We start from the raw sequence: 19,148 nt of genomic DNA, 5'->3' as shown, positions 1-19,148 counted from the left end.
AGGAAATAGGTCTTAAGCTTTGTTTAACTTTTAATTTCATTTGTACTGATTCGACAGTAAGGAGGACATTTTGACAAGAGTCCATCCATCAAAACTCTTTCCAGTGGGGCCTCAGAATCAATTCTGAGAGGTGGAGAAAATTCCTTCCTACCTTAATAAAATTCCAGAATTCTCCCCCTTCTGGCTGTCTTGTCCTTTCACCTCCATATTTATATGCTTTTTAAAATTTCAGCTCAGGAAAGGTAGGAAGAGAAGAATTCCCGACAGTGGCCTTGCTTCTAGCACTGGGGATTCTGCTCCTGATCCCTAAAATGAGTTCTTATTCTCTTGGGGCATTAAGGATTTGTCCACATTTGAATGTGTAGAACAGTGCTGTGTCCAAACTTCAGTTTTCAGCCTTATGTGCAATTTTTCTTGAGCTGTCTGTGTGTTCAGGAAACTAAGTCTCCTTATGCCAGTCACACTCTCCTCGGCTTTAAGACACATCCTCTTGTTCAGTTCCCTCTGAACTAGTACTGTTAATCGTTGTGCGTCCTCATAAGATCCCTCTTGGACTTAAGGCAGTGATGCAATTTTAATTTTCCCGTATCCATTTATTTTCTTAACCAGATTTTCTGTATTTGCTTATGGTCAATATTTGTGGAGAATTTTTATAAATTAAAACTCAGTTTAAATTTTAAAAAATTTTGTTGCATGTTCTATGTCAGACACTGTGTTGGATTCACGAGTGAATAAAAACCAGTTCCTGTCTTCAGGAGGCCAACACTCAGCTGCAGGAGAAAGATGTATTTATAGCCATGTAATTAAGCTGCCTTAAATTCTAGTGAAACAGTACACTCAAAGAAATGTGGGAGTACAGTGGGGGAGGTCAGGTGGGCCTTGAAGCATGAACAACAGTTCATGGAGGAGGAAAAAGGGAACAGCATCCATGCAGCTAGAATGCTGCACAAAAGCACAGAGATGTGAAAGTGTATTGTAAGAAAAGTGTGGAGAATTGCATTTTTGCTATATGGATAATCAGGTTAATATTCCAGTTAATGAAGAAAGCATTTGGATAGATTTAACCCCGGAATGTAATTGGGGTTTCTTGGGAGCTAAATTATAGGGAAATTTTTCCCTAGAGATAGAATATACTGTTTTCAAATGTAGCCCACTGCCAACTGGACTCATATAACACATACACTGTCACTATGCAGCAGAAAAGTCAGGGCTCTTGAAGCACCATTTCTCCGAAGAGGTGAAAATCGGAGAAACTGGAGAGGACTAAGGACCCTAGTAGAGGTAGAGATTGTGTGTGTGTGTGTGTGTGTGTGTGTGTGTGTGTGTATTGATTTTTTTTTCTTTTTTTGTGCTAGTGGGGATTGAATTTAGGCCCTCCCATAAAATAGGCAAGCGCTCCTCTACCAGTGGGCTACACCCCAACCCTGTTTATTTTGTGGCAGGGTCTTGCTGAGGTTGCTCTTAAACTTGTGATCCTCCTGCCTCAGCCTCCCCAGTAGCAATTACAGGTATGAGCCAAGAAGCCTGGTTTGGCCGCCTTTTATGAATCACATTCAATATGACCTTCAATGTAAGCAAAGTGGGAATATTATGCACACAGCTTTCAGTCTAAACCTGGTATATTTCTACACGAAAGTGCTTGGATTAAAATGACCATTTAAATTATGTTTATGGGGAGCCAGGTGCAGAGGAGGGCTCTCCGGAGGCTGAGGCACAGGTGGATGGCTTAAACCTGGGCAATACAGCAAGATCCCCGTCTCAAGAAAAAAAAAAAATATTTATGGGGGGGGAAATAAACTCGGGGTTCTGATTAATCAAATTCCCTGGAGTTTTGACCAGGGAAGTAGAGGAAAGACGCCCGATATCTGACTTGGAAGGAAGAAGCTCCTGTGATGTCCCAAGATTTTTCCTCAACCACGTTCAGAATAATCCAGGCTGCTTCAACGAAATCCAGCGGCAGATTATTGAGCCCCCACCCGTAAAGTACTGAGACGGAATTTGCGAGGATGGAATCCACAAATTTATTTTTAATAAATTCTCCAGGACATAAGAGATTTATGACGGAGGGAAAAAGAATTTAATCACAGACTGGCCTTGCTACTGCCCTGCTTACCTGAAGCTCAGAGTCCCTGAGTCTCACTCCGGTCTGCGCTGCGAGGCTCACCTGGTCGGTCTACCTGCGGGTGGAGACCCACCGGCCCGCCCTTCGCCCGGGCCGGAGCCCCGCCCCTCGGGGGAGAGCAGAATCGCCGGGGCCCACCCCTACGCCAGGCCAGGCCAATCAGGCGCTGCGATCTCAGACGTCGGGTTACGCGCGGCGCCGAGTCGGCCGCCGGCGGAGGAACCGGCTCGGGCTCCGGCCTCCGGCCTCCGGGCTCGGCGGTGCGGTCCCCGCAGCAGCGAGGCTGGGCGGGCCGGCGCCCCACGCCCTCCCGCCAGGCCGCCATGCAGGGCCCCGCCGGGAACGCGAGCCGCGGACTGCCGGGCGGGCCGTCCTCCACTGCCGCGTCCGGGGCGGGCCGCTGTGAGAGCGGCGCGCTCATGCACAGTTTCGGCATCTTCCTGCAGGGGCTGCTCGGCGTCGTGGCCTTCAGCACATTAATGCGTGAGTCCGGGACCTTAGCCCCTCCTCAGTGCCACAAACCCCCGGCCCAGCGCGGCCGCGAGGACACTCCTGCCTGAAGAGTTAAGGCCTGGGGACCAGGGCCCTGTGGTAGAGGTTCCTTTCTCCCCCAGTCCAAGCTGGGCATTCCCAGACGAAGGCGAACCCGGGTCCCTGACCACACGATCCTGAGCCCTTGTCGCTGCAGCCTCTAATTAAGAGTGACCCTGCCCCTCTCCACCTTACTACACGTCTCTTTTTCTGAGATGCCAACCTAAAACTCGCCCCGCTCCCACCATGTCATCGTAAATTAAGGTTACCCCACTTTCCATCCCGGAGTCATGACCCCTTCTGGGTGGCACCTCTGCCTGCTCTCAAGAACCCTTCTTAGCCTATCCTCCACGCTGTAAGTCCACATCCCTAAATCCCTAGTTTGATGCTGAGCTCTCTTTGGCACCTTCTTCGCTCTTAAAAGATTTGCTATCTGTTGGTGTTTGAATCCTGCTACCTTGCATCCTTTGCGGTAGATGGAATATTTTCCCAGGACCACCCCTTCTCCCCGCCCTCTGGTCCTTCTCCCTCAGCATTATTTTCCCTTGCCGCCTTCTCCCACATCTCCTTCCTCTCCTTTTCTTCCCCAAACAGGTCACCTGTTCCATCTCTGTCCCAAGCTTTCCTAACGAAGCCGCATATGAAGCTTACCTTGGCTATTCCCTTCCCAACCCATTTTTATTATTTATATTTTAAGTATTCATAAATACTCAGGCAATCTAATGGCTTGACGGAGAAATAGGCTAAGAGGGTCTGTGGAGGTCTCAGAATCCCTGAGTTAAGTCACCAGGGTCACTTCCTTGGGAGTTTTGTAATGAAGAAGGAAGTCCCAGATGGCCCTGATAGTCCTGTGGGTTATGAGATGAGAGGGTGAGGATCATGTGGAGTACCGCGAGGCGGATGTGTTGATTTTTTAATACATATTTTAACAATAAGGATAACAAGAACCTGTATGTGGCACATAGGTCTAGAAATGCCCCTTTAACGTGTTTTGGAGGAAGGAAAGATTATAACTTAACTGTTCAGAGGCATTAATTCAAAAATGACTTGTTCTCAAAACTTCCCCACTGTGCTTGTGTGGGCAGAACCAGAAGTTCCAGTAGAGTATGTGCTCCTCAGCTGGTTCCTGGGGTGGTCTCATCCAGAGGTCTTTTAGGGTCCCCTTGCTGAAGGGCCACCTTGCTTGTTAAGATAGAGAGATTTCTTTGGGTGAATTCTTCCAAGTTTCAGGTGACCCTGGAGAGTGTCTGATCTTGGACACTGTTTTCCTCTGGTTGCCTGGCCTTGACAAGTCCTGCAACAAGTGCCCAACTGTCTTTGTTTGCCATTTTTTCTTCTGTTCTTAGGTCCTGCTTGCCTTCCTTTTTTTTTTCTGCTGAACAAATACTCACTTGTTTCCACAATAATAATTTGTGACAACTTAGCCAAAATCAGTTGCTGTACTATATGTGTATGTTTTTAAGACATTCTGAGTGGGGTTTCACTCTCCTCCCACTTTTCTCTCCTCCCTCCAGCCTTCCTTTCTCTCTCAGGAACTGTAAGTTTAATTTTATTGTTTTTGTGGTTTGGGGAATCAAACCCAGGGTCTCAGGCATGCTGTATCACTGAGCTGTATCTCCAGCTCTGGTTTAATTTTTATTTTGTTCCCTAACCTGAGATTTCGTAGCCTACTTCTGGCCCTTTTCATGGTTTTTATTGAGGTTGATGGCCTGCTTTATCCCCTAGGGTTTGGCACTTGTGATTCAGAAAGGAAAATGTGATTATGACAGGGCAGAGTTCCTCACAGCTGAGAAGTGTGCCATAGTGGTGATGCTGGCCCTGAGAGTCTTCAGGGACACTCTCTTTACTTAATCTTCATTGTGAGCACATGTGCAAATCCCACTGTGGTTGTTTTTTTTTTTTCTCTGTGAAAAGACTGGATGAGAAAGTAGTCTCTCGCTCAGTGGAAGGCTTGATGTGAAAGGGGGTTTGTGGAAATGGCAGATAGTCCTGGAATGATGTCGGTAGTAGTAATGGGGAGTAGAATTGGAAAGGCCAAAGCTGGATCTGTTCTGAACACAGAAATAGAGATGAGAGTAAGATCCTCATCACCTTTCATAGAAGTAGACAAAACAGACCAAGGTGATGGGACTGTGAAGTTAAGGAGAAGACCCACTGGCTGGGACCCAGTCAGGTAAGTCCCTTTCTTATGGCTCAAATTCCTTGGTTCTGTTGAAATAGAACTGTGGGGCTTTTCCTTTTTGAACTGCTGGAAAGAAGAGGAAATCCCTAAGAGGCTACCTTTTTAAATTTTGGAATAGACTTCACAGGAGAAGAAGAAAGGGGAGTAAGGTACTCTCAAGGAAATGCATCTGCCAGCTGTTGGGCTCTGTTGTCCTAGTTACAGAGCTGCTGGAGGTGGAGGACCAGGCTCCCAGATGAGAGGTTCCACATGGCAGTCCTTGAGGGAGGGAGGGCATTTGTTATAATGAGGCTGCTTCATCACCATCTTCTTCAAGCAGTGTGTTCTGAGCAATTTGAATTAACAGTCCCCATCTTCTTTGAAGTCAGTCTTTCCCTTTCCTGGTATTTGCATGCCCTTTGGCAGCAGACTTAATGCTTCTCTTAGATACTTCCTCAGTGCTCACTGCAGAAACTGTTCAGTTTTCCTGCTAGATGAGCATATTCTGTAGCATGATGGACCCACTTCTGTGCCAGACAAACTGAGGTAATTTTCCAACTTCACCTCCATGATTTCAGTGAATCATCAGAATAATGTGTTTATGCTCTTTTTTTTTTTTTTTACTCAAAAATTACTTTTTTCTCTGCTTATCAGTTGCTCTGTTTTTGTCCTAGAATAAGATGTCTCACATCTCTTGATGTCCCTGGGGAGGATTTTGGTTCTCACAAGGATTACTCACCATGGCACTCTGATGGACTTCTTGTTTTATGTGTGGTGTTTTACAGATTCTTGGTCCAGGCAGTTGAGAGTGTGTATGCCAGGTCCTGTATCTAACCTGTTCTTCAAGCTACTTGAACATCCAGACTATTGCAGGCCACCATCTACCATCATGTCCTAGTGTCAGCATCACCTTTTTAATTAAGTTGGTGGGTTTTCCAGAGGCTCCAGCTAAAGAAAGCCAAGGAAACTCAGAAGCCAGCTTATAGAGGTACTCCTACTATGAGTTTTCTGGGCTCCCATCAAAATGACTGGTTGTAAGGAAAGAAGCACTTTAACCATGAGGGTTTGGTCATGATTTGCCTGTTGAGCAGCACCTCATGTTCTGGTGACTTTGTCTGTAGCCTCTGACTCAAGTCATTCAGACCAGAGTCGCAGCGGAACAGAGCTGAACAATCCTGGAGCTCAGGAAACTTAGTGCAGGATAGTCACCCAGCTGTCAGCCAAAGGTCAGCATTGGCCAATGTGTGTGTTGGCATTTGGGGGTGTTTATTCTCAGGACTGTGAGCGCAAAGCAAACTCAGGCTTGCTTTGCTATGCAGAGTCAGGACTGAAGTGTAGACAGAAATGACTTTTAACAAAATAAGTGTTTTGAGAACTTGGATAAATCTGCCTGCCTATTTTGTGTCACAGATATGGGGACTGGCAGGGAGAAATATATCTAAGTTATACTGAGCAGTATTAGCATTGAGAAGTGACAGCTTCCTTCTTGTGGCCCAAAGTAAAATCACAAACCAGTCGACCCAGCTTTGATAGCTTAAGCTCAAGAGTGTCCAGAGTTTCCTCTCATGCTGAGCTGACTTCCGTATGTGCTCTGTGAACACATAGCCCATGTTGGCACAGTCTTTTCTACCCTCACCACTATACACCCCATTTCAGTTTTTATCTTAAAACGTGTCAAACACTTAGATCTAAGTTAAGAATTAATGCATAGAATGCCTGTTTATTTGCCCTCTACTATTTGCGCTTGCTCTCTCTCTCTCTGTCTTTTTTAACTGAGCAATTAATTTGAAGGAAAGTTGCAGTCAGTACCACAACTTTATTCCTAAATACTTTAGCTAAGTTTCTTAAGAATTAGGATAATCTCCTACATGACCACCTATAAGAATTATTATTTAATAACTCCATAATATCATCTGATATCCATTGAATATTTACATTTCCCCCAAATGTCACGAATCTTTCATAACTGGAGTTTTTAAAAGCAGGTCTAGAAGCTGCATACATTTTATTTGGTACTTTTTTTTTTTTTTTTTGGTACCAGGGATTGAACTCAGTGGCCCTTGACCACTGAGCCGCATTCCCAGGCCTGTTTTGTTTTATTTATTTAGAGACAGGGTCTCACTGAGTTGCTTAGCACCTGGGATTATAGATATGTGCCACCGCTCTGGGTTTGGTTCTGTTTTTTTTTAGTTGCTCAAGACAAACAATGATCTTGACATATCATACATTTGATTCAAATAGGGTATGAATTCTCATTTTTCCACGTGTACAGATTGCAGGATCACATTAGTTATAAAGCCATGTATATATATACAGCAATACTAGTGTCAGTTGTATTCTGTTTTTAAATCACTTTTACTTCTCGAAGAATCTCCTCCTACACTTGTACACATTCCCCTGCCCAGCCGCCCCTCCCCCCCTTGGTGCTGGGGATCAAACCCAGGGCCTCACACCTATTAGTCAAGCGCCCTGCCCTAGGGCTATACCTCCAGCTTCCCACTCACACTTGTGTTTTGTTTTTAAGGACTTTGACTTTTGAAAGAGTCTAAGCTGGTGGTTGAATAGAATGTCCCACATTCTAGAATTGTCTGGAAGTTTTCCTTATTGTGGTATTTGAGTTGTTCCTCTGATCCCTGTGTTTTCCTTAGTTTGGTCTAGAGGAGCAGTTTTATGGCAAGAACACTCCATAATCATAATAATAATCATAATGCTGTATATTTCATATGACATCCCACTGGGAGGCATGTGAAATTAGGCTGTCGAGCTGTTATGATATAGTCAGTTACTTGATAGTGGAGACCTCCTTATCTCTCCTTTACAAAGATGTATTTCTCTTTATCAATTGATACATGATGATCCGTTCTTCAATAACCTTTCACGCAGTGATCAACTCCTGGTAAAATAAGAAAATGAAGTGATGGCTCAGTTGGAGCTGGGACACAGGAATGAAGGCACCTGTCTCTGGGCCTTCACCCAGCTCATGCTTCAAAAATGCTAATGACCTTTCTTGCCTGTTGAGGGCCAGCCCAGGCAAAGAAAGAACACTACTTTTTTTCTGTCCCAGGCTAGTCCCCATGGGGGAAAGTAGTGCACACAATATTAGCATGCTGGCTGGTTCAGGGTTTTTATTTTTTAAACAATTTCAGATTTTCTAAATGGTGGTCTATTTGGTAACATTTTCCATAATGATGATCTAGTGCCTTATTTATAATAAAACTTTATTAATTTGGAGTAAAATCAGGGCAAGAGGGAGTTGTCTGAATTAGGGGACAAGCTGAATCATAGCTAATTTCATCAAATGCATTTTTTTAGACTGTTAAATACTTCTGTTAGTCAAGTGTTGCCCTTTGGGGGCCTATCAAGCCTCTACTGCTTTAATGATCTGCTTAAAATTCTTTGCAATTAGTATAATATTTGCATGACGATGAAGTTGTGTTGAAGGAGTTTTACAAGAGGTTAAAAATAGCAGAATCCCTGGCTGTGGAACCAGTTGAGGCTTCCATTTCTGCTTTTGTCACATAGTGCCCTTGAGCAACTTACATATTTCTCAAAGTTTCAGTTTCTTCCCCAGTGAGATAGAGATAGCAATTTCTCTCTTCTGGCTGTGGGGATTATAAGGAATGTCTATAAGGAAACTGAATCAGTGTCAGGCACAAGTTAGGCTTTCTCTGGGGGTGATGTCATCATCCTCATTATTATAGTATGTACATTCAGGGGTCTGGGGAAGAACCTCACCCGAGTGCTTAGTGACTTGTTTTCTGAATTAGGTTAAGCATTTCCCTTTTTTTTTCTTCTTCTTATTTAAACAATGTCCCTAACTTTTATCCCACTTTGTAGAGCACATACTGTAAAGAACTTTAACCCAACCAACAAGGTCAGTGTGATTTTCACATAAGCATGTGTCCAAACCAGGTGGCTTTGGTAGACATCATCACCTCTCTCCTTTAGCTAACCCCTTCTTGTGTTTTCACCTGCAGTGCCTCACGTGGACCTTGAAAGGGCAGAGGGTGGAATAAGACTGCAATTTCCAGGTGACAGACCTGTGTCCAAGTCACTGGCTTTATTTGGCTTGGGTCCTAAAGCTGTAGGTAGTGAACTGGCCTCCTGACTCTTGTGCTCAGCACTTGATGTATTCACAGGAACCCTGAAAGAAGGGAGTATGTTCATTTTGTAAACAGAGTGAGCCTATGAAGTGCCTTCTACAAATTCTTGTGATGAGCAGGTTCCCAACACTCCTCTGCTCTTCCTCCATTCCTGCCTGCCTTTTTCCATCCAGTTCGGGCTTCCCTCCCACAAGATGTGCACACTTTCTGATTACTCTTTATCCATGACTACCTCATTTCATTTTTGGTTATCTGAACAATTCTGATTTTCTTTCTTAATTGTTTTTTATGTCCAAAGCAGTATCTGGAGCTTCAGATTATTTTATGGCCTTTGATGGCATTAAAAATATGAATTTGAAAATGATTTGGCAGTCATTTCATGCATATGTAAGTTGCGTCTTGGCTATGTTCTTCTGGGTTGGCCTCTGTGAAGGTTTCCTTTGCTGTGCAATGGATGGTTAACCTTGGGGTGGGGGGGCGGGGGGGCGGCTAAGGTATAGTGTCTGAACAGCAGAGAAGCAGGGTAAGAGAGTCTATCCATAACTGGTGAGGAAGAGTCCTGGTAGTTTAAGGTTACCTGTTGATTTTTTACAGAATTTTTTTTGCCTAATACTATATGACTATGAGGAGAGTCATTATTTTAAATGTTAATTATAAGTGTTACTCTTTCCTTATGAGTTATTATTGTAAGCATAGAGAGAGGTAGTGAGCCTCTTTTAGATTACTTCAATGCTAGGAAATTACCTAGTTTTTCAGCTTGGCGCCATTGGCATTATCGACTAGATGATGATGATGATGATGATGATGATGATGATTTTATTGCAGGGGGCCAGCAGGGGACTCTCCTGTGTGTTATAAGGTGTTTAACGATTATTTGGCTTCTACCCACTAGACACCAGTAGCAACCCCTGCATGTGACAACCAAAAATGTCTCAGACATTACCAAATATCTCTTGGGGAACCTACTCACCTCCCTTTGAGAACCACTACATCTGTTCAATATGTATCTTTCTCATTAGCTCTAAAAGGACAGACTAGAAAGTCAGTATGTTGTCCCCCAAATGTAAGAAATGTGGACTATTAGGGTTGTAAAGGACTTGGGTGCCAAATAAGGTGCTAGATGCCACCTTGACAAAAAAAAAAAAAGCTAAGACCTGCTCCCATCCTTGAGGGGTTTGGAGATGGCATGGGCTGCAGCATGCTGACAGGACATTGAGAGGAGGCATGAGGAATTCTCCACACAGAGGAAGTGGTGGGAACAGAGATCTGAAGCAGGGAACAGGCGTGGCAGCTGGTTGTAGACTGAGAACACAGAGGCAGAGGGTACCTGAAAAGAGGGTACCTGAGGAGCTCCAGAAGGCCTTTTAGTCCATTTTAAGCCTCTTCAGAGGATGGTTGTCGAGTCAGGGGCTACCCTTACCTTTGTGCTTCATTTGGAGTGTTTCTTTTGCCAGGTGCAGTGGTGCATCTGTGATACCAGCTGTGTGGGAGGCTGAGAAAGGAGGATCATAAGTTGAAGGCCAGCTTGGGCAACATGGTGAGACTCCACCTCAAAAAAAAGACACACAGAACTTTTTTTTTTTTTTTAAGAAAGCCTGTTGTCAAGGTGTCCCTTTCAGATCTCAAGTGCCCCACTAAGGCAATATTCCCTTTATATCTTCTGGACTACCAAAGAATGGGACCATGGTGTCTTCCCACCTCCTCTCCTCTTGGTGGTGCCTTCTGACATAGATGTTGGAGATTCTGTGAACAAACATGTTCATTTGCTCTGTGACAGGCACCCAGTCCTCATAGCCACCTGTAAAGGCAAGTACTCCCTACATCTGAGTCACAGAGAGGTTAAGTAACCCAAGATCACACAACCAGTAAGCAGTAGAACCAGGCTCCAGTCTGGCTCTGGAGACCTTGCTTTTAGGTAACAGAGGAAGCCACTCCTTATTGTTAACTAGATTTTCTTTTCCCAATGGACTTTTATTTTATTTATTTATATGTAATGCTGAGAATCCAACTCAGTGCCTCAGACATGCTAGGCAAGCACTCTACCGCTGAGCCACAACCCCTGTTAACTAGTTTTATTGACTGTCCACCACATTCCACAGAGGTATAGGGAGAAAAGAGACACTGGTTTTTCATTCCAGCCTGGATTCTGTACAGCTCTCAGGGTGTGATCATACAGAGTCACACCATGCTGGGCAAGTCCTGGGAACTGCTATCACCCACCCAGTGAGCATGGTCCCAGGCTTCAGCAGGGCTGGGCTTTGCTATGGAATGTCTCTGACAAGGACTCCACTTGTCAGCACATTCTAGAAATCCTGTACTTAATGCAGAAGGATTGTGAACCACTGAAACTATCTTTGTGCCTGTGAGAAAAAGACTTCTCACTTGAGTTATTGCAAATCCCATCTATCTGCAGGTAGATCTCCCTGCCATTTCACTTGGCTTCAAATATCTTCTTTATTCTAAAGGGCATTTTATGCCATAGGCAGGTTCCACTGAAGCCACTTTGGAGAGAGGAGGAGGCAGGAGCTGGGGGCACTCATCGTGACATAGAGCATAAATTTTACATTGGGGACATGGTGTGGGGTAGCTCACAGGAAGGGGGCCATGGAGGAAGAAAGGTGAGGATAGGCGCACTAAACCAGGGTTCTCTGGGCTTTAACACTTCTTTTAAAGACTTGGATATGGAGTATTTGGGGCTCTTTATTTTTATTCTGACCATCAATGTGTGTCAGGAACTTTCATGCTTTTTCTTTATTTTCCTGTCCACAAAATTGCCTGCATAGTAGGTTGGGACACACAGCCTGTGTTTTATATATTCATCTTTCTCAAAAGGCTCTTCCCCCCACATTTGTTCTAGTCCATGTTCTTATGTAGGCTTCTTAAGCTTATTTATGTTCTTCACAGGCATTTACATTTTCTTAGAAGACATTTTCAATTAATAACATGAAACGATGTAGAGAGACAGGTAGTAATGGTACATTTAAAAATAGTTCAAGCACAATTGCAGCACACACAGAGTCCTTCTGCCCAGACTGTGTGCTGGGATATGTTGGCTGAGGTGGCCTGGAGGATTTTGGTGAGTTCTGGGCTGAAATCCTTATAGGTTGTTACAGCAAATTGTGTTTGTGTGTATGTGTGTGGTGTTTACCTGGAAAGGGGAGGAGTGTGCAGATGACTCATTTAGAGAACATTTGAATGAGCGTGTGCCATACACAAGGCTGCTTTTCACTTTCTGGCTTCACCGTTGGCTTTCTGAAGCAGCTGACCACAGATTCCAAGTCTGCTGTCCCCGTGGCCACATGAGCTCTGGTGAACAAACCAGGATCCAGAAATATAGGAGGAGCCAGAATCAAGGGGTATGTGTTAGTGTCCTGCAGGCACAGTGCAGGGACACCCAACTGTTTTTTCTGTCAAGAGTCCAGGTTTTATAATTCAATCCTCAAATTTCTCTGTGAGGAATTCCATTAGTGACTGGCAAAATTTTAGAAAATTCTTGTTCTTTTATATAAAGTTAAACGGGAATTTTTTTAATTGCCTATCAGTTCATTTAGCAGAATACACATTGTTGTTTTTTTTTTTCAGTGTGTTTAAATAAATAATTTAGTATCTCAAGTAGGGAAAAGTCTCCTCTAGTCCTGTTATGGAGCTGAGTTCAGGTGTTGCTGTTGTGGATGGGACAGTATTCCGGGTGCAGTGTTTTGTGGGTCTTATTCTCCCAGTAATGAAGATTCTTGGGCCAGACCTGTGCAGTCACAAGCTTGGGCTGAATTTTGGTTTAGGGTGATGTGAAGCATAAGGCATGGAGGGTGGGTGGGAGGGCCCTGTGAAGGTGTTTACTGCTTCTATTCTATGGCATGGGCGCTCCTGAATCATGCCAGGTAACTACTGTGTCCTCCCTCCCTACTGGCCGCAGCTGCTGTGGTGTTATGTGGTAGGATTTTCTTCTTTTTTTTGAGAGAGAGAGAGAGAATTTTAAAATATTTATTTTTTAGTTTTCAGTGGACACAACATCTTTATTTTATTTTTATGTGGTGCTGAGGATCAAACCCAGCACCCCGCGCATGCCAGGCGAGCGTGCTACCGCTTGAGCCACATCCCTAGCCCTGGATCTTCTTAACTTAGATTACAGTGGCTCCCTGGTGTCTTACAGAACGGCCAGGTTCTTGGGCTCACTGCCCCATCCTCTTGCAAGCACTTCCTGTGCTGCAGACATATTAGTCACTCTGGTTTATTCTGCAGCCTGAGCCAAGCAGAGCTATGTTATTCGAAGTTGGGATGCAGTAAGATGTCCCCAGGCCACCTTTTCCTGTCCACCCCTGTTCCCCTTAACTATGTTTCTCCTTCCCCCAAAGGCTTTTTTCTTTCCTCCCCATCTAGTTACATCCTATCCATCTTCTAAGAAATTCTCCCTAACTAGCTTAGCCTAAGTTCTTTGAAGTCTGTAGGATGCGCAGTCTGTGCTGGACAGGGCAGGGACCCTAGGGTGCCCGGCCCTGCCTGTCTTTGTACCTGGATCTGGTTTGCCTGCCAGACCTGTGTGGTAATAGTGGAGCACACTGTGCTCAGAAAAAGGCTCCAAGTCAAGTCTTCTCCTGAGCAGGGAGTTGTTGAGAGGTGGGAAGACACCAGTGTCTGACTTTTCTAACTAGTTCAGCATGCATTTTTAAGGACCCAGGTGTTCACATATACAGCATAATACAGTGATCAAAACTTGGTAAATTTAACATTAATATATTGTTTCATTTAAATTTGATCAGTCATTGGGGCTGAGATTGTGGCTCAGCGGTAGAGCGCTCACCTAGCACGGGCGGGACCTGGGTTCCATCCTCACTCAGCACCACATAAAAATAAAGGCATTGTGAAAAAAATTTGATCAGTCACCCAAATAATGTCATAACTAATTTTTCCTGGTCTAGGATCACATTTTGTATCTAGTCTTCACATCTCCGCCTTTCTTTGTCTTAGCCAGATATTTTATAGACTGTCCCAGGGTAGGTTTGTCTGAAGCTTTCTCTTATTCCACCCAGGTTACAAGTTTGGGGCAGGGATGCTGCATCAGTAATGTTATGGCTTCCTCAGTGTGTCATAAGCTGAGGCACCTGCTACTGGTTCTTTGATAACTTGAGTAAGGTAATTCCTCCAGGTTTCTCCCCTGTGAGAGTAGAGTTTCTAATTAATAAGTGATTTGTGGAGGGTTTTTTTTTGTTGTTGTTTTTACTTTTGTTTTGCAGAACTAGGAATTGAACTCAGGACTTCACCTTGCTAGGCAAGCGCTCCACCCCAGGGAGGTATTTTGAGACTGTAAATATGTGTTTTCATTGTTTTTTGTAAATCCCCTTGATGGGGAGGTTGGGGCCATCGATGGAGAGCAAAGGTACCCTGGCCACTTTGATCTGGTAGCCACATTTGTAGACTGCTCATGTGCCAGGTCCTGTAACTGCTTACCACTTATACAAGGGTAACCACTTCGCTCCCTTGTATTATTAGCCCTATGAGTACTCAGATTACTGTTTTGCAGCTGGGTACACTGAGGCACCAAAAGGTTGACTTGTCTCAGGTTGGGAAAGCCACTAAGTGGCAAAGTGTAATTCAAATCCAGCAGCTCTTACTCTAATACTGGGCTTTCCCCTTCTGCCTGCCTACTGTGTGCAGTGTATGTGTGTGCTGTTTGACATGGGATGCTACTTCCTAATTTCTGTGGGCTTTCCATCTCCTCTGCACGTGAAGATCTTCAAGACCACTTAGCTTTCACTATCCCTGGATGCACTTGGCTTTTCACTGAGAGCAACAGTGCAATCTTTCTAGGCATGATAGATGGACTGGGAAAAATCCAAAGACTTCTCATTTTGAGATTGGAATCCAGTAGAGCTTATCATTGAAGCCAGATGAATCTTTGTTGTGTGCGAAAATTTGACATTTGTGCATGTGCAAAAGCGCATGAAGAGGCTTTGGCCCATGAAGGAGTAACCCTTATAGAGCCTGAACTTCCTCCGTAAGCAACCAGAAAGCAGGCAAAAATATACAAAATAGCTCTTTGCAGATACTGGACAATAGGCTGCTCATGAGGTGATCCTCTAGGGAAAGGAAATGAGGAGGTAAGCCCTCTGGTCTTCCTGTCAGGAGACAGTTTCCACTTCTCAGTGCAGTGAGGAGGAAGACAAAGCAGGGATGCCAGAGCAGCTGGAATTTGCAGCAAGCACAACAGAGGAAAAAAGCCATGCAGAGGAAAAGCTCTGAACTTGTGTTTGCGGGGCTCCTCAAGGCTTTTGGTGAATACTCATTTGTGTTGCATGGGATGAAACTGAGGGAGCAAAGAGAAGAACAGCTGCTAAGGAGCCATAAGCAGAGCCTTTTCCAGGACTGAGTGACATTGGAGTTCACTGCAGTGATAGTGGAGAGAACTGTGGAACACCCAGGCACTCAGTAGGCACCTCAGAAGAGTCATGCCTTAGTGTCTAGTACGTAGCTTAGAAAACACTCCTTCATACACATGTTGAAAACAAAACTCAATTTCTTCTACTACACTCACAACACATCACTTCTGACTTCAGAGGTGCGTGCTGGGGTTTCCTCCATAGTTCTTGATTTAGAACTCCCTCCCCAAAATCAGCTAGAAACTAGAATTTCTCTTTCGCAGGTCAATTCTAGCAACCAAGCAGTTGTATAGTGGCAGACACCAGTTGGGTGTCCACCAATTCAACCCAATTCCAACACTACCTGGAGACAGTATCGGATCCCATAGGTTCAGGGCTCAGTCCCCAAGGCCTCCCCATTCCTTAGATTCCAATTGCAAGCCCTAGATAGTTTTACCTGATACATTGTTTTAAATATTTATTTTTAGTTTTAGGTAGACAAAGTATCTTTATTTTACATTTATGTGATGCTGAGGATCGAACCCAGTGTCCCATGCATGCTAGGCGAGCGCTCTACCACAGAGCCACAACCCCAGCCCTTACCTGATATTTTTAATGGACTGGCAATACAACCCCCACCTGATTTCAATTAATTTGCTCAAGTAGCTCACAGAACCCAGGAACTTGTTTAGGTTTACTGATATTACAGGGGATACAGATGAAGAGATGCATGAAGCAAGATATGGAGAAAGGAGTATGGAACTTTCATACCTTCTCTGGGTGTTCCACCCTCTAGAAACTGCCATGTGTTTGGCTGTCTAGAAGCTCCCCCCTGTGCTTTGGGTTTTTATGAAGACTTCATTGCATAGGTGTGATTGAAGCATGGAGATATATATTATGATATATATTTAATAATACCATGCCCCCAAATTAACTAGAACTAGATCACAGATCTAAATGTAGAGGTGAAAATGATGACACTTTTAGAAGAACACATGGGAGCAATCTTTCTGAACTTTACCTAGGTAAGTATTTCTTAGGCTCAAGCCATTAAAAAGTGATAACACCCTTTAAAACATACTGTTAAAAAAATTAAAAGGTGAGGAGGAGCGAGGAATGGAAAGTTGTTGGTCAAAGGGTACAAAATTGCAGGCTGGGTACAATGGTGAACACCTGTAATCCCAGCTACTCTAGAGGCACAGGCAGGAGAATCACAAGATCAAGGCCAGTCTCAGCAACTTAGGGAGACTCTGTCTCAAAATAAATAATAAAAATGAATGGGAATATACCTCAATTGTAAAGAACTCCTGGGTTCAATCCCTAGTATTGAAAAAAAGGGAAAAAAGGTACAAAATTTCAGACAGGAGGAATAAATCTTGAGCTGTCTTGCATAACAGGGTGACTATAGTCAATAAAGTATTATTTATAGGTTAAACATTCCCAGTCCACAGACTGGGAGAAGATATTTGCAATATGAATATCTTACCAAGTGCCTGTAACAAGAACATGTAGGGAATTCTTACATGCAGGCACAGTGTCACATACCTGTAATACTAGCAAATTGGAACCTGAGGCAGAAGGATTGCACGTTTGAGGCCAGCCTCAGCAACTCAGCAAGATCCTGTCATAAAATGAGAAACACCTCAGTGGTAAAGTTTAACCCCCAGTACCAGGATTTGGGGGGGGGGGGCGATAAAAAGGAAAGAAAAGAATTCTTACAAGAGTAAAAAGATAATGCAAATTTTAAATAGGCAAAAATTCTTAATAAACGTTTCTTCAAAGAAGATATAAAAATAGCCAATAAGCACATGAAAATATGCTCAATCTCATTAAGGAAATGTAAATTAAAATAATCAAGGAAATGTAAATTAAAATAATGAGGTATCAATGTACCCATACTATGGCTTAAATTAAAGAATAACCAATGTTTTAGTCAGCTTTTTCCCCACTGTGATGAAAGGACCTGATCAGAACACCTCTAAGGAGGAAAAGTTTATTTGTGGCTCACAGTTCCAGAGGTCTCAATCCACATACATCAGGCTCCATTCCTTGGGGCTCGAGGTGAGGCAGAACATCATGGCAGAAGATTGTAGTGGAGAGAAGCAGCTCACACGATGATCAGAAAGCAGACAGAGACTCTACTCACCAAATACAAATATACACCCCAAATCCATGTCTCCAATGCCCACATCCTCCAGCCACACCCACCTGACTTCAATTAGCACTCAATTAATCCCATCAGGTGATTAATTCACAGATAAAGGTTAAGACTCTCATAACCCAATCATTTCTTCTCTGAACCTTCTTGCATTGTCTCACATGTGAGCTTTTTGGGGACACCTCACATCCAAACTATACCAACCAACAATAAAACAATACAAAGAGTAGAAAAGAACATAAACTTTGGAACCCTTATATATTGCTGTTGGAAATGCAAAATGATACAACCTCTTTGGGAAATTATTTGGAAGTTTTTTATTAGAAAAATTATATGTCCCATATAACCCAGCAACTTCACCCCTAAATTACCCAAGAAGAAAAAACAAAACTCATATGGCTACCAAAGGACTTGTGCATGAATATTCATTGCAGCATCATTCATAATTGCCTCAAACTGGAAACAGTCCAAATGTTCATCAGCACCTGAGTGGATAAACAAATTATGGCATGTTCATAAATGTCAGCAACCAAAAAGGATAAACCATTGATATGTGCAACAGAATGGTTGATTCTCATGGTTGAATATGCCAGGCAAAAGAAGCCAGATAAAAAGAACATGCAGTGTCTGGCTTCATTCATACGAGATTTTGGAAAAGGGTGTTTTAAATCTATAGTGACAGAAAGCAGATTACTGGTTGCCTTGGGGTGGTAGAGGTAGAACAAATTGTAAAGGAATGAAAGAACCTATTGAGGTGGTGGAAATTACTGTCATTATACTGAGGGTCACATCAGTGTATATATTTCCCAAAACTCATTGAACTGTATGCTTAAAAACAGGTCTGTTTTTGCTATGTAAATTAAATTGTATCTCAAGATTTAAAAGAGAAAAGGGGGGGAGCTTCAAAATGATCAATTTGCTCCACAAACAACTGCTTGCCTAAACTTCAATACTCATTTAAAGGATGATAGAAAAATCTAAACACTTAACAGCATCAGTAACAATCATAAATCTCAAATCAAAAACTACTGGACAGCCAGCTGTGGTGGCGCACTCCTGTAATCCCAGTGGCTCGGGAGGCTGAGACAGGAGGATAGCAAGTTTAAAGCCAGCCTCAGCAAAAGTGAGGCACTAAGCAACTCAGTGAGACCCTGTCTCTAAATAAAATTCAAAATAGGGCTAGAGATATGGCTCAGTGGTTGAGTGCCCTTGAGTTCAATTCCTAGTACCAAAAACAAACAAAAACTACCAGACAGGTGAAGAAGCAGGAGATTGTGACCTATGACCAGAAAAAAAAAGTCTGTCGATATAAATAAGCCAAGAAATCACAGCAATGATAGAATCACTAGAAAAAGATTTTTAAAAAGAGTTATGGTAAGTGTGTTGAAAGTTTAAAGAAAAATCAGGGGCTGGGGATATGGCTCAAGCGGTAGTAAGCTCGCCTGGTATGCGTGCAGCCCAGGTTCGATCCTCAGCACCACATACAAAGATATTGTGTCTGCCGAATACTAAAAATAAATAAATAAAAATATATATATAAAAAAAAGAAAAATCAGATCATCGGAGCACAATGGAAGATCTAAAATTGAACCAAATGTAAGTTCTAGAGTTGAAAATACAATTCTGAAAAGTTCACTGAACAGAGTTAACAGAAAATTACATTCTACAGAAGAATAGATTACTGAACTTGAAAATAAAGCAACAGAAACTTCACAAATTA

The 19,148-nt window shown here is 43.3% G+C and overlaps 1 protein-coding gene across 4 annotated transcripts in view; it reads left to right on the top strand.

The window, feature by feature from the left end:
- Positions 1 to 2,326: 2,326 nt before the first annotated feature.
- LOC114102355 (store-operated calcium entry regulator STIMATE) overlaps positions 2,327 to 19,148 on the top strand; it is a 56,296-nt gene continuing 39,474 nt past the window's right edge. Inside the window, exon 1 of one of the 4 annotated variants that reach the window (XM_027947809.2) lies at positions 2,327 to 2,605. In XM_027947809.2, coding sequence (XP_027803610.1) covers positions 2,446 to 2,605 — 160 coding nt within the window. In that variant the 5' untranslated portion in view covers positions 2,327 to 2,445. Of the gene's footprint in view, positions 2,606 to 5,781; positions 5,803 to 10,371; positions 10,455 to 19,148 lie in introns of those variants that run through there. The other 3 variants (XM_071618754.1, XM_027947810.2, XM_071618755.1) reach the window with 3 other exon arrangements.

Source organism: Marmota flaviventris, chromosome 1 (assembly GCF_047511675.1).
Source record: "Marmota flaviventris isolate mMarFla1 chromosome 1, mMarFla1.hap1, whole genome shotgun sequence".
NCBI classification, from domain to species: domain Eukaryota; kingdom Metazoa; phylum Chordata; class Mammalia; order Rodentia; family Sciuridae; genus Marmota; species Marmota flaviventris.
This window is presented reverse-complemented; position numbering and strand designations above follow the sequence as displayed.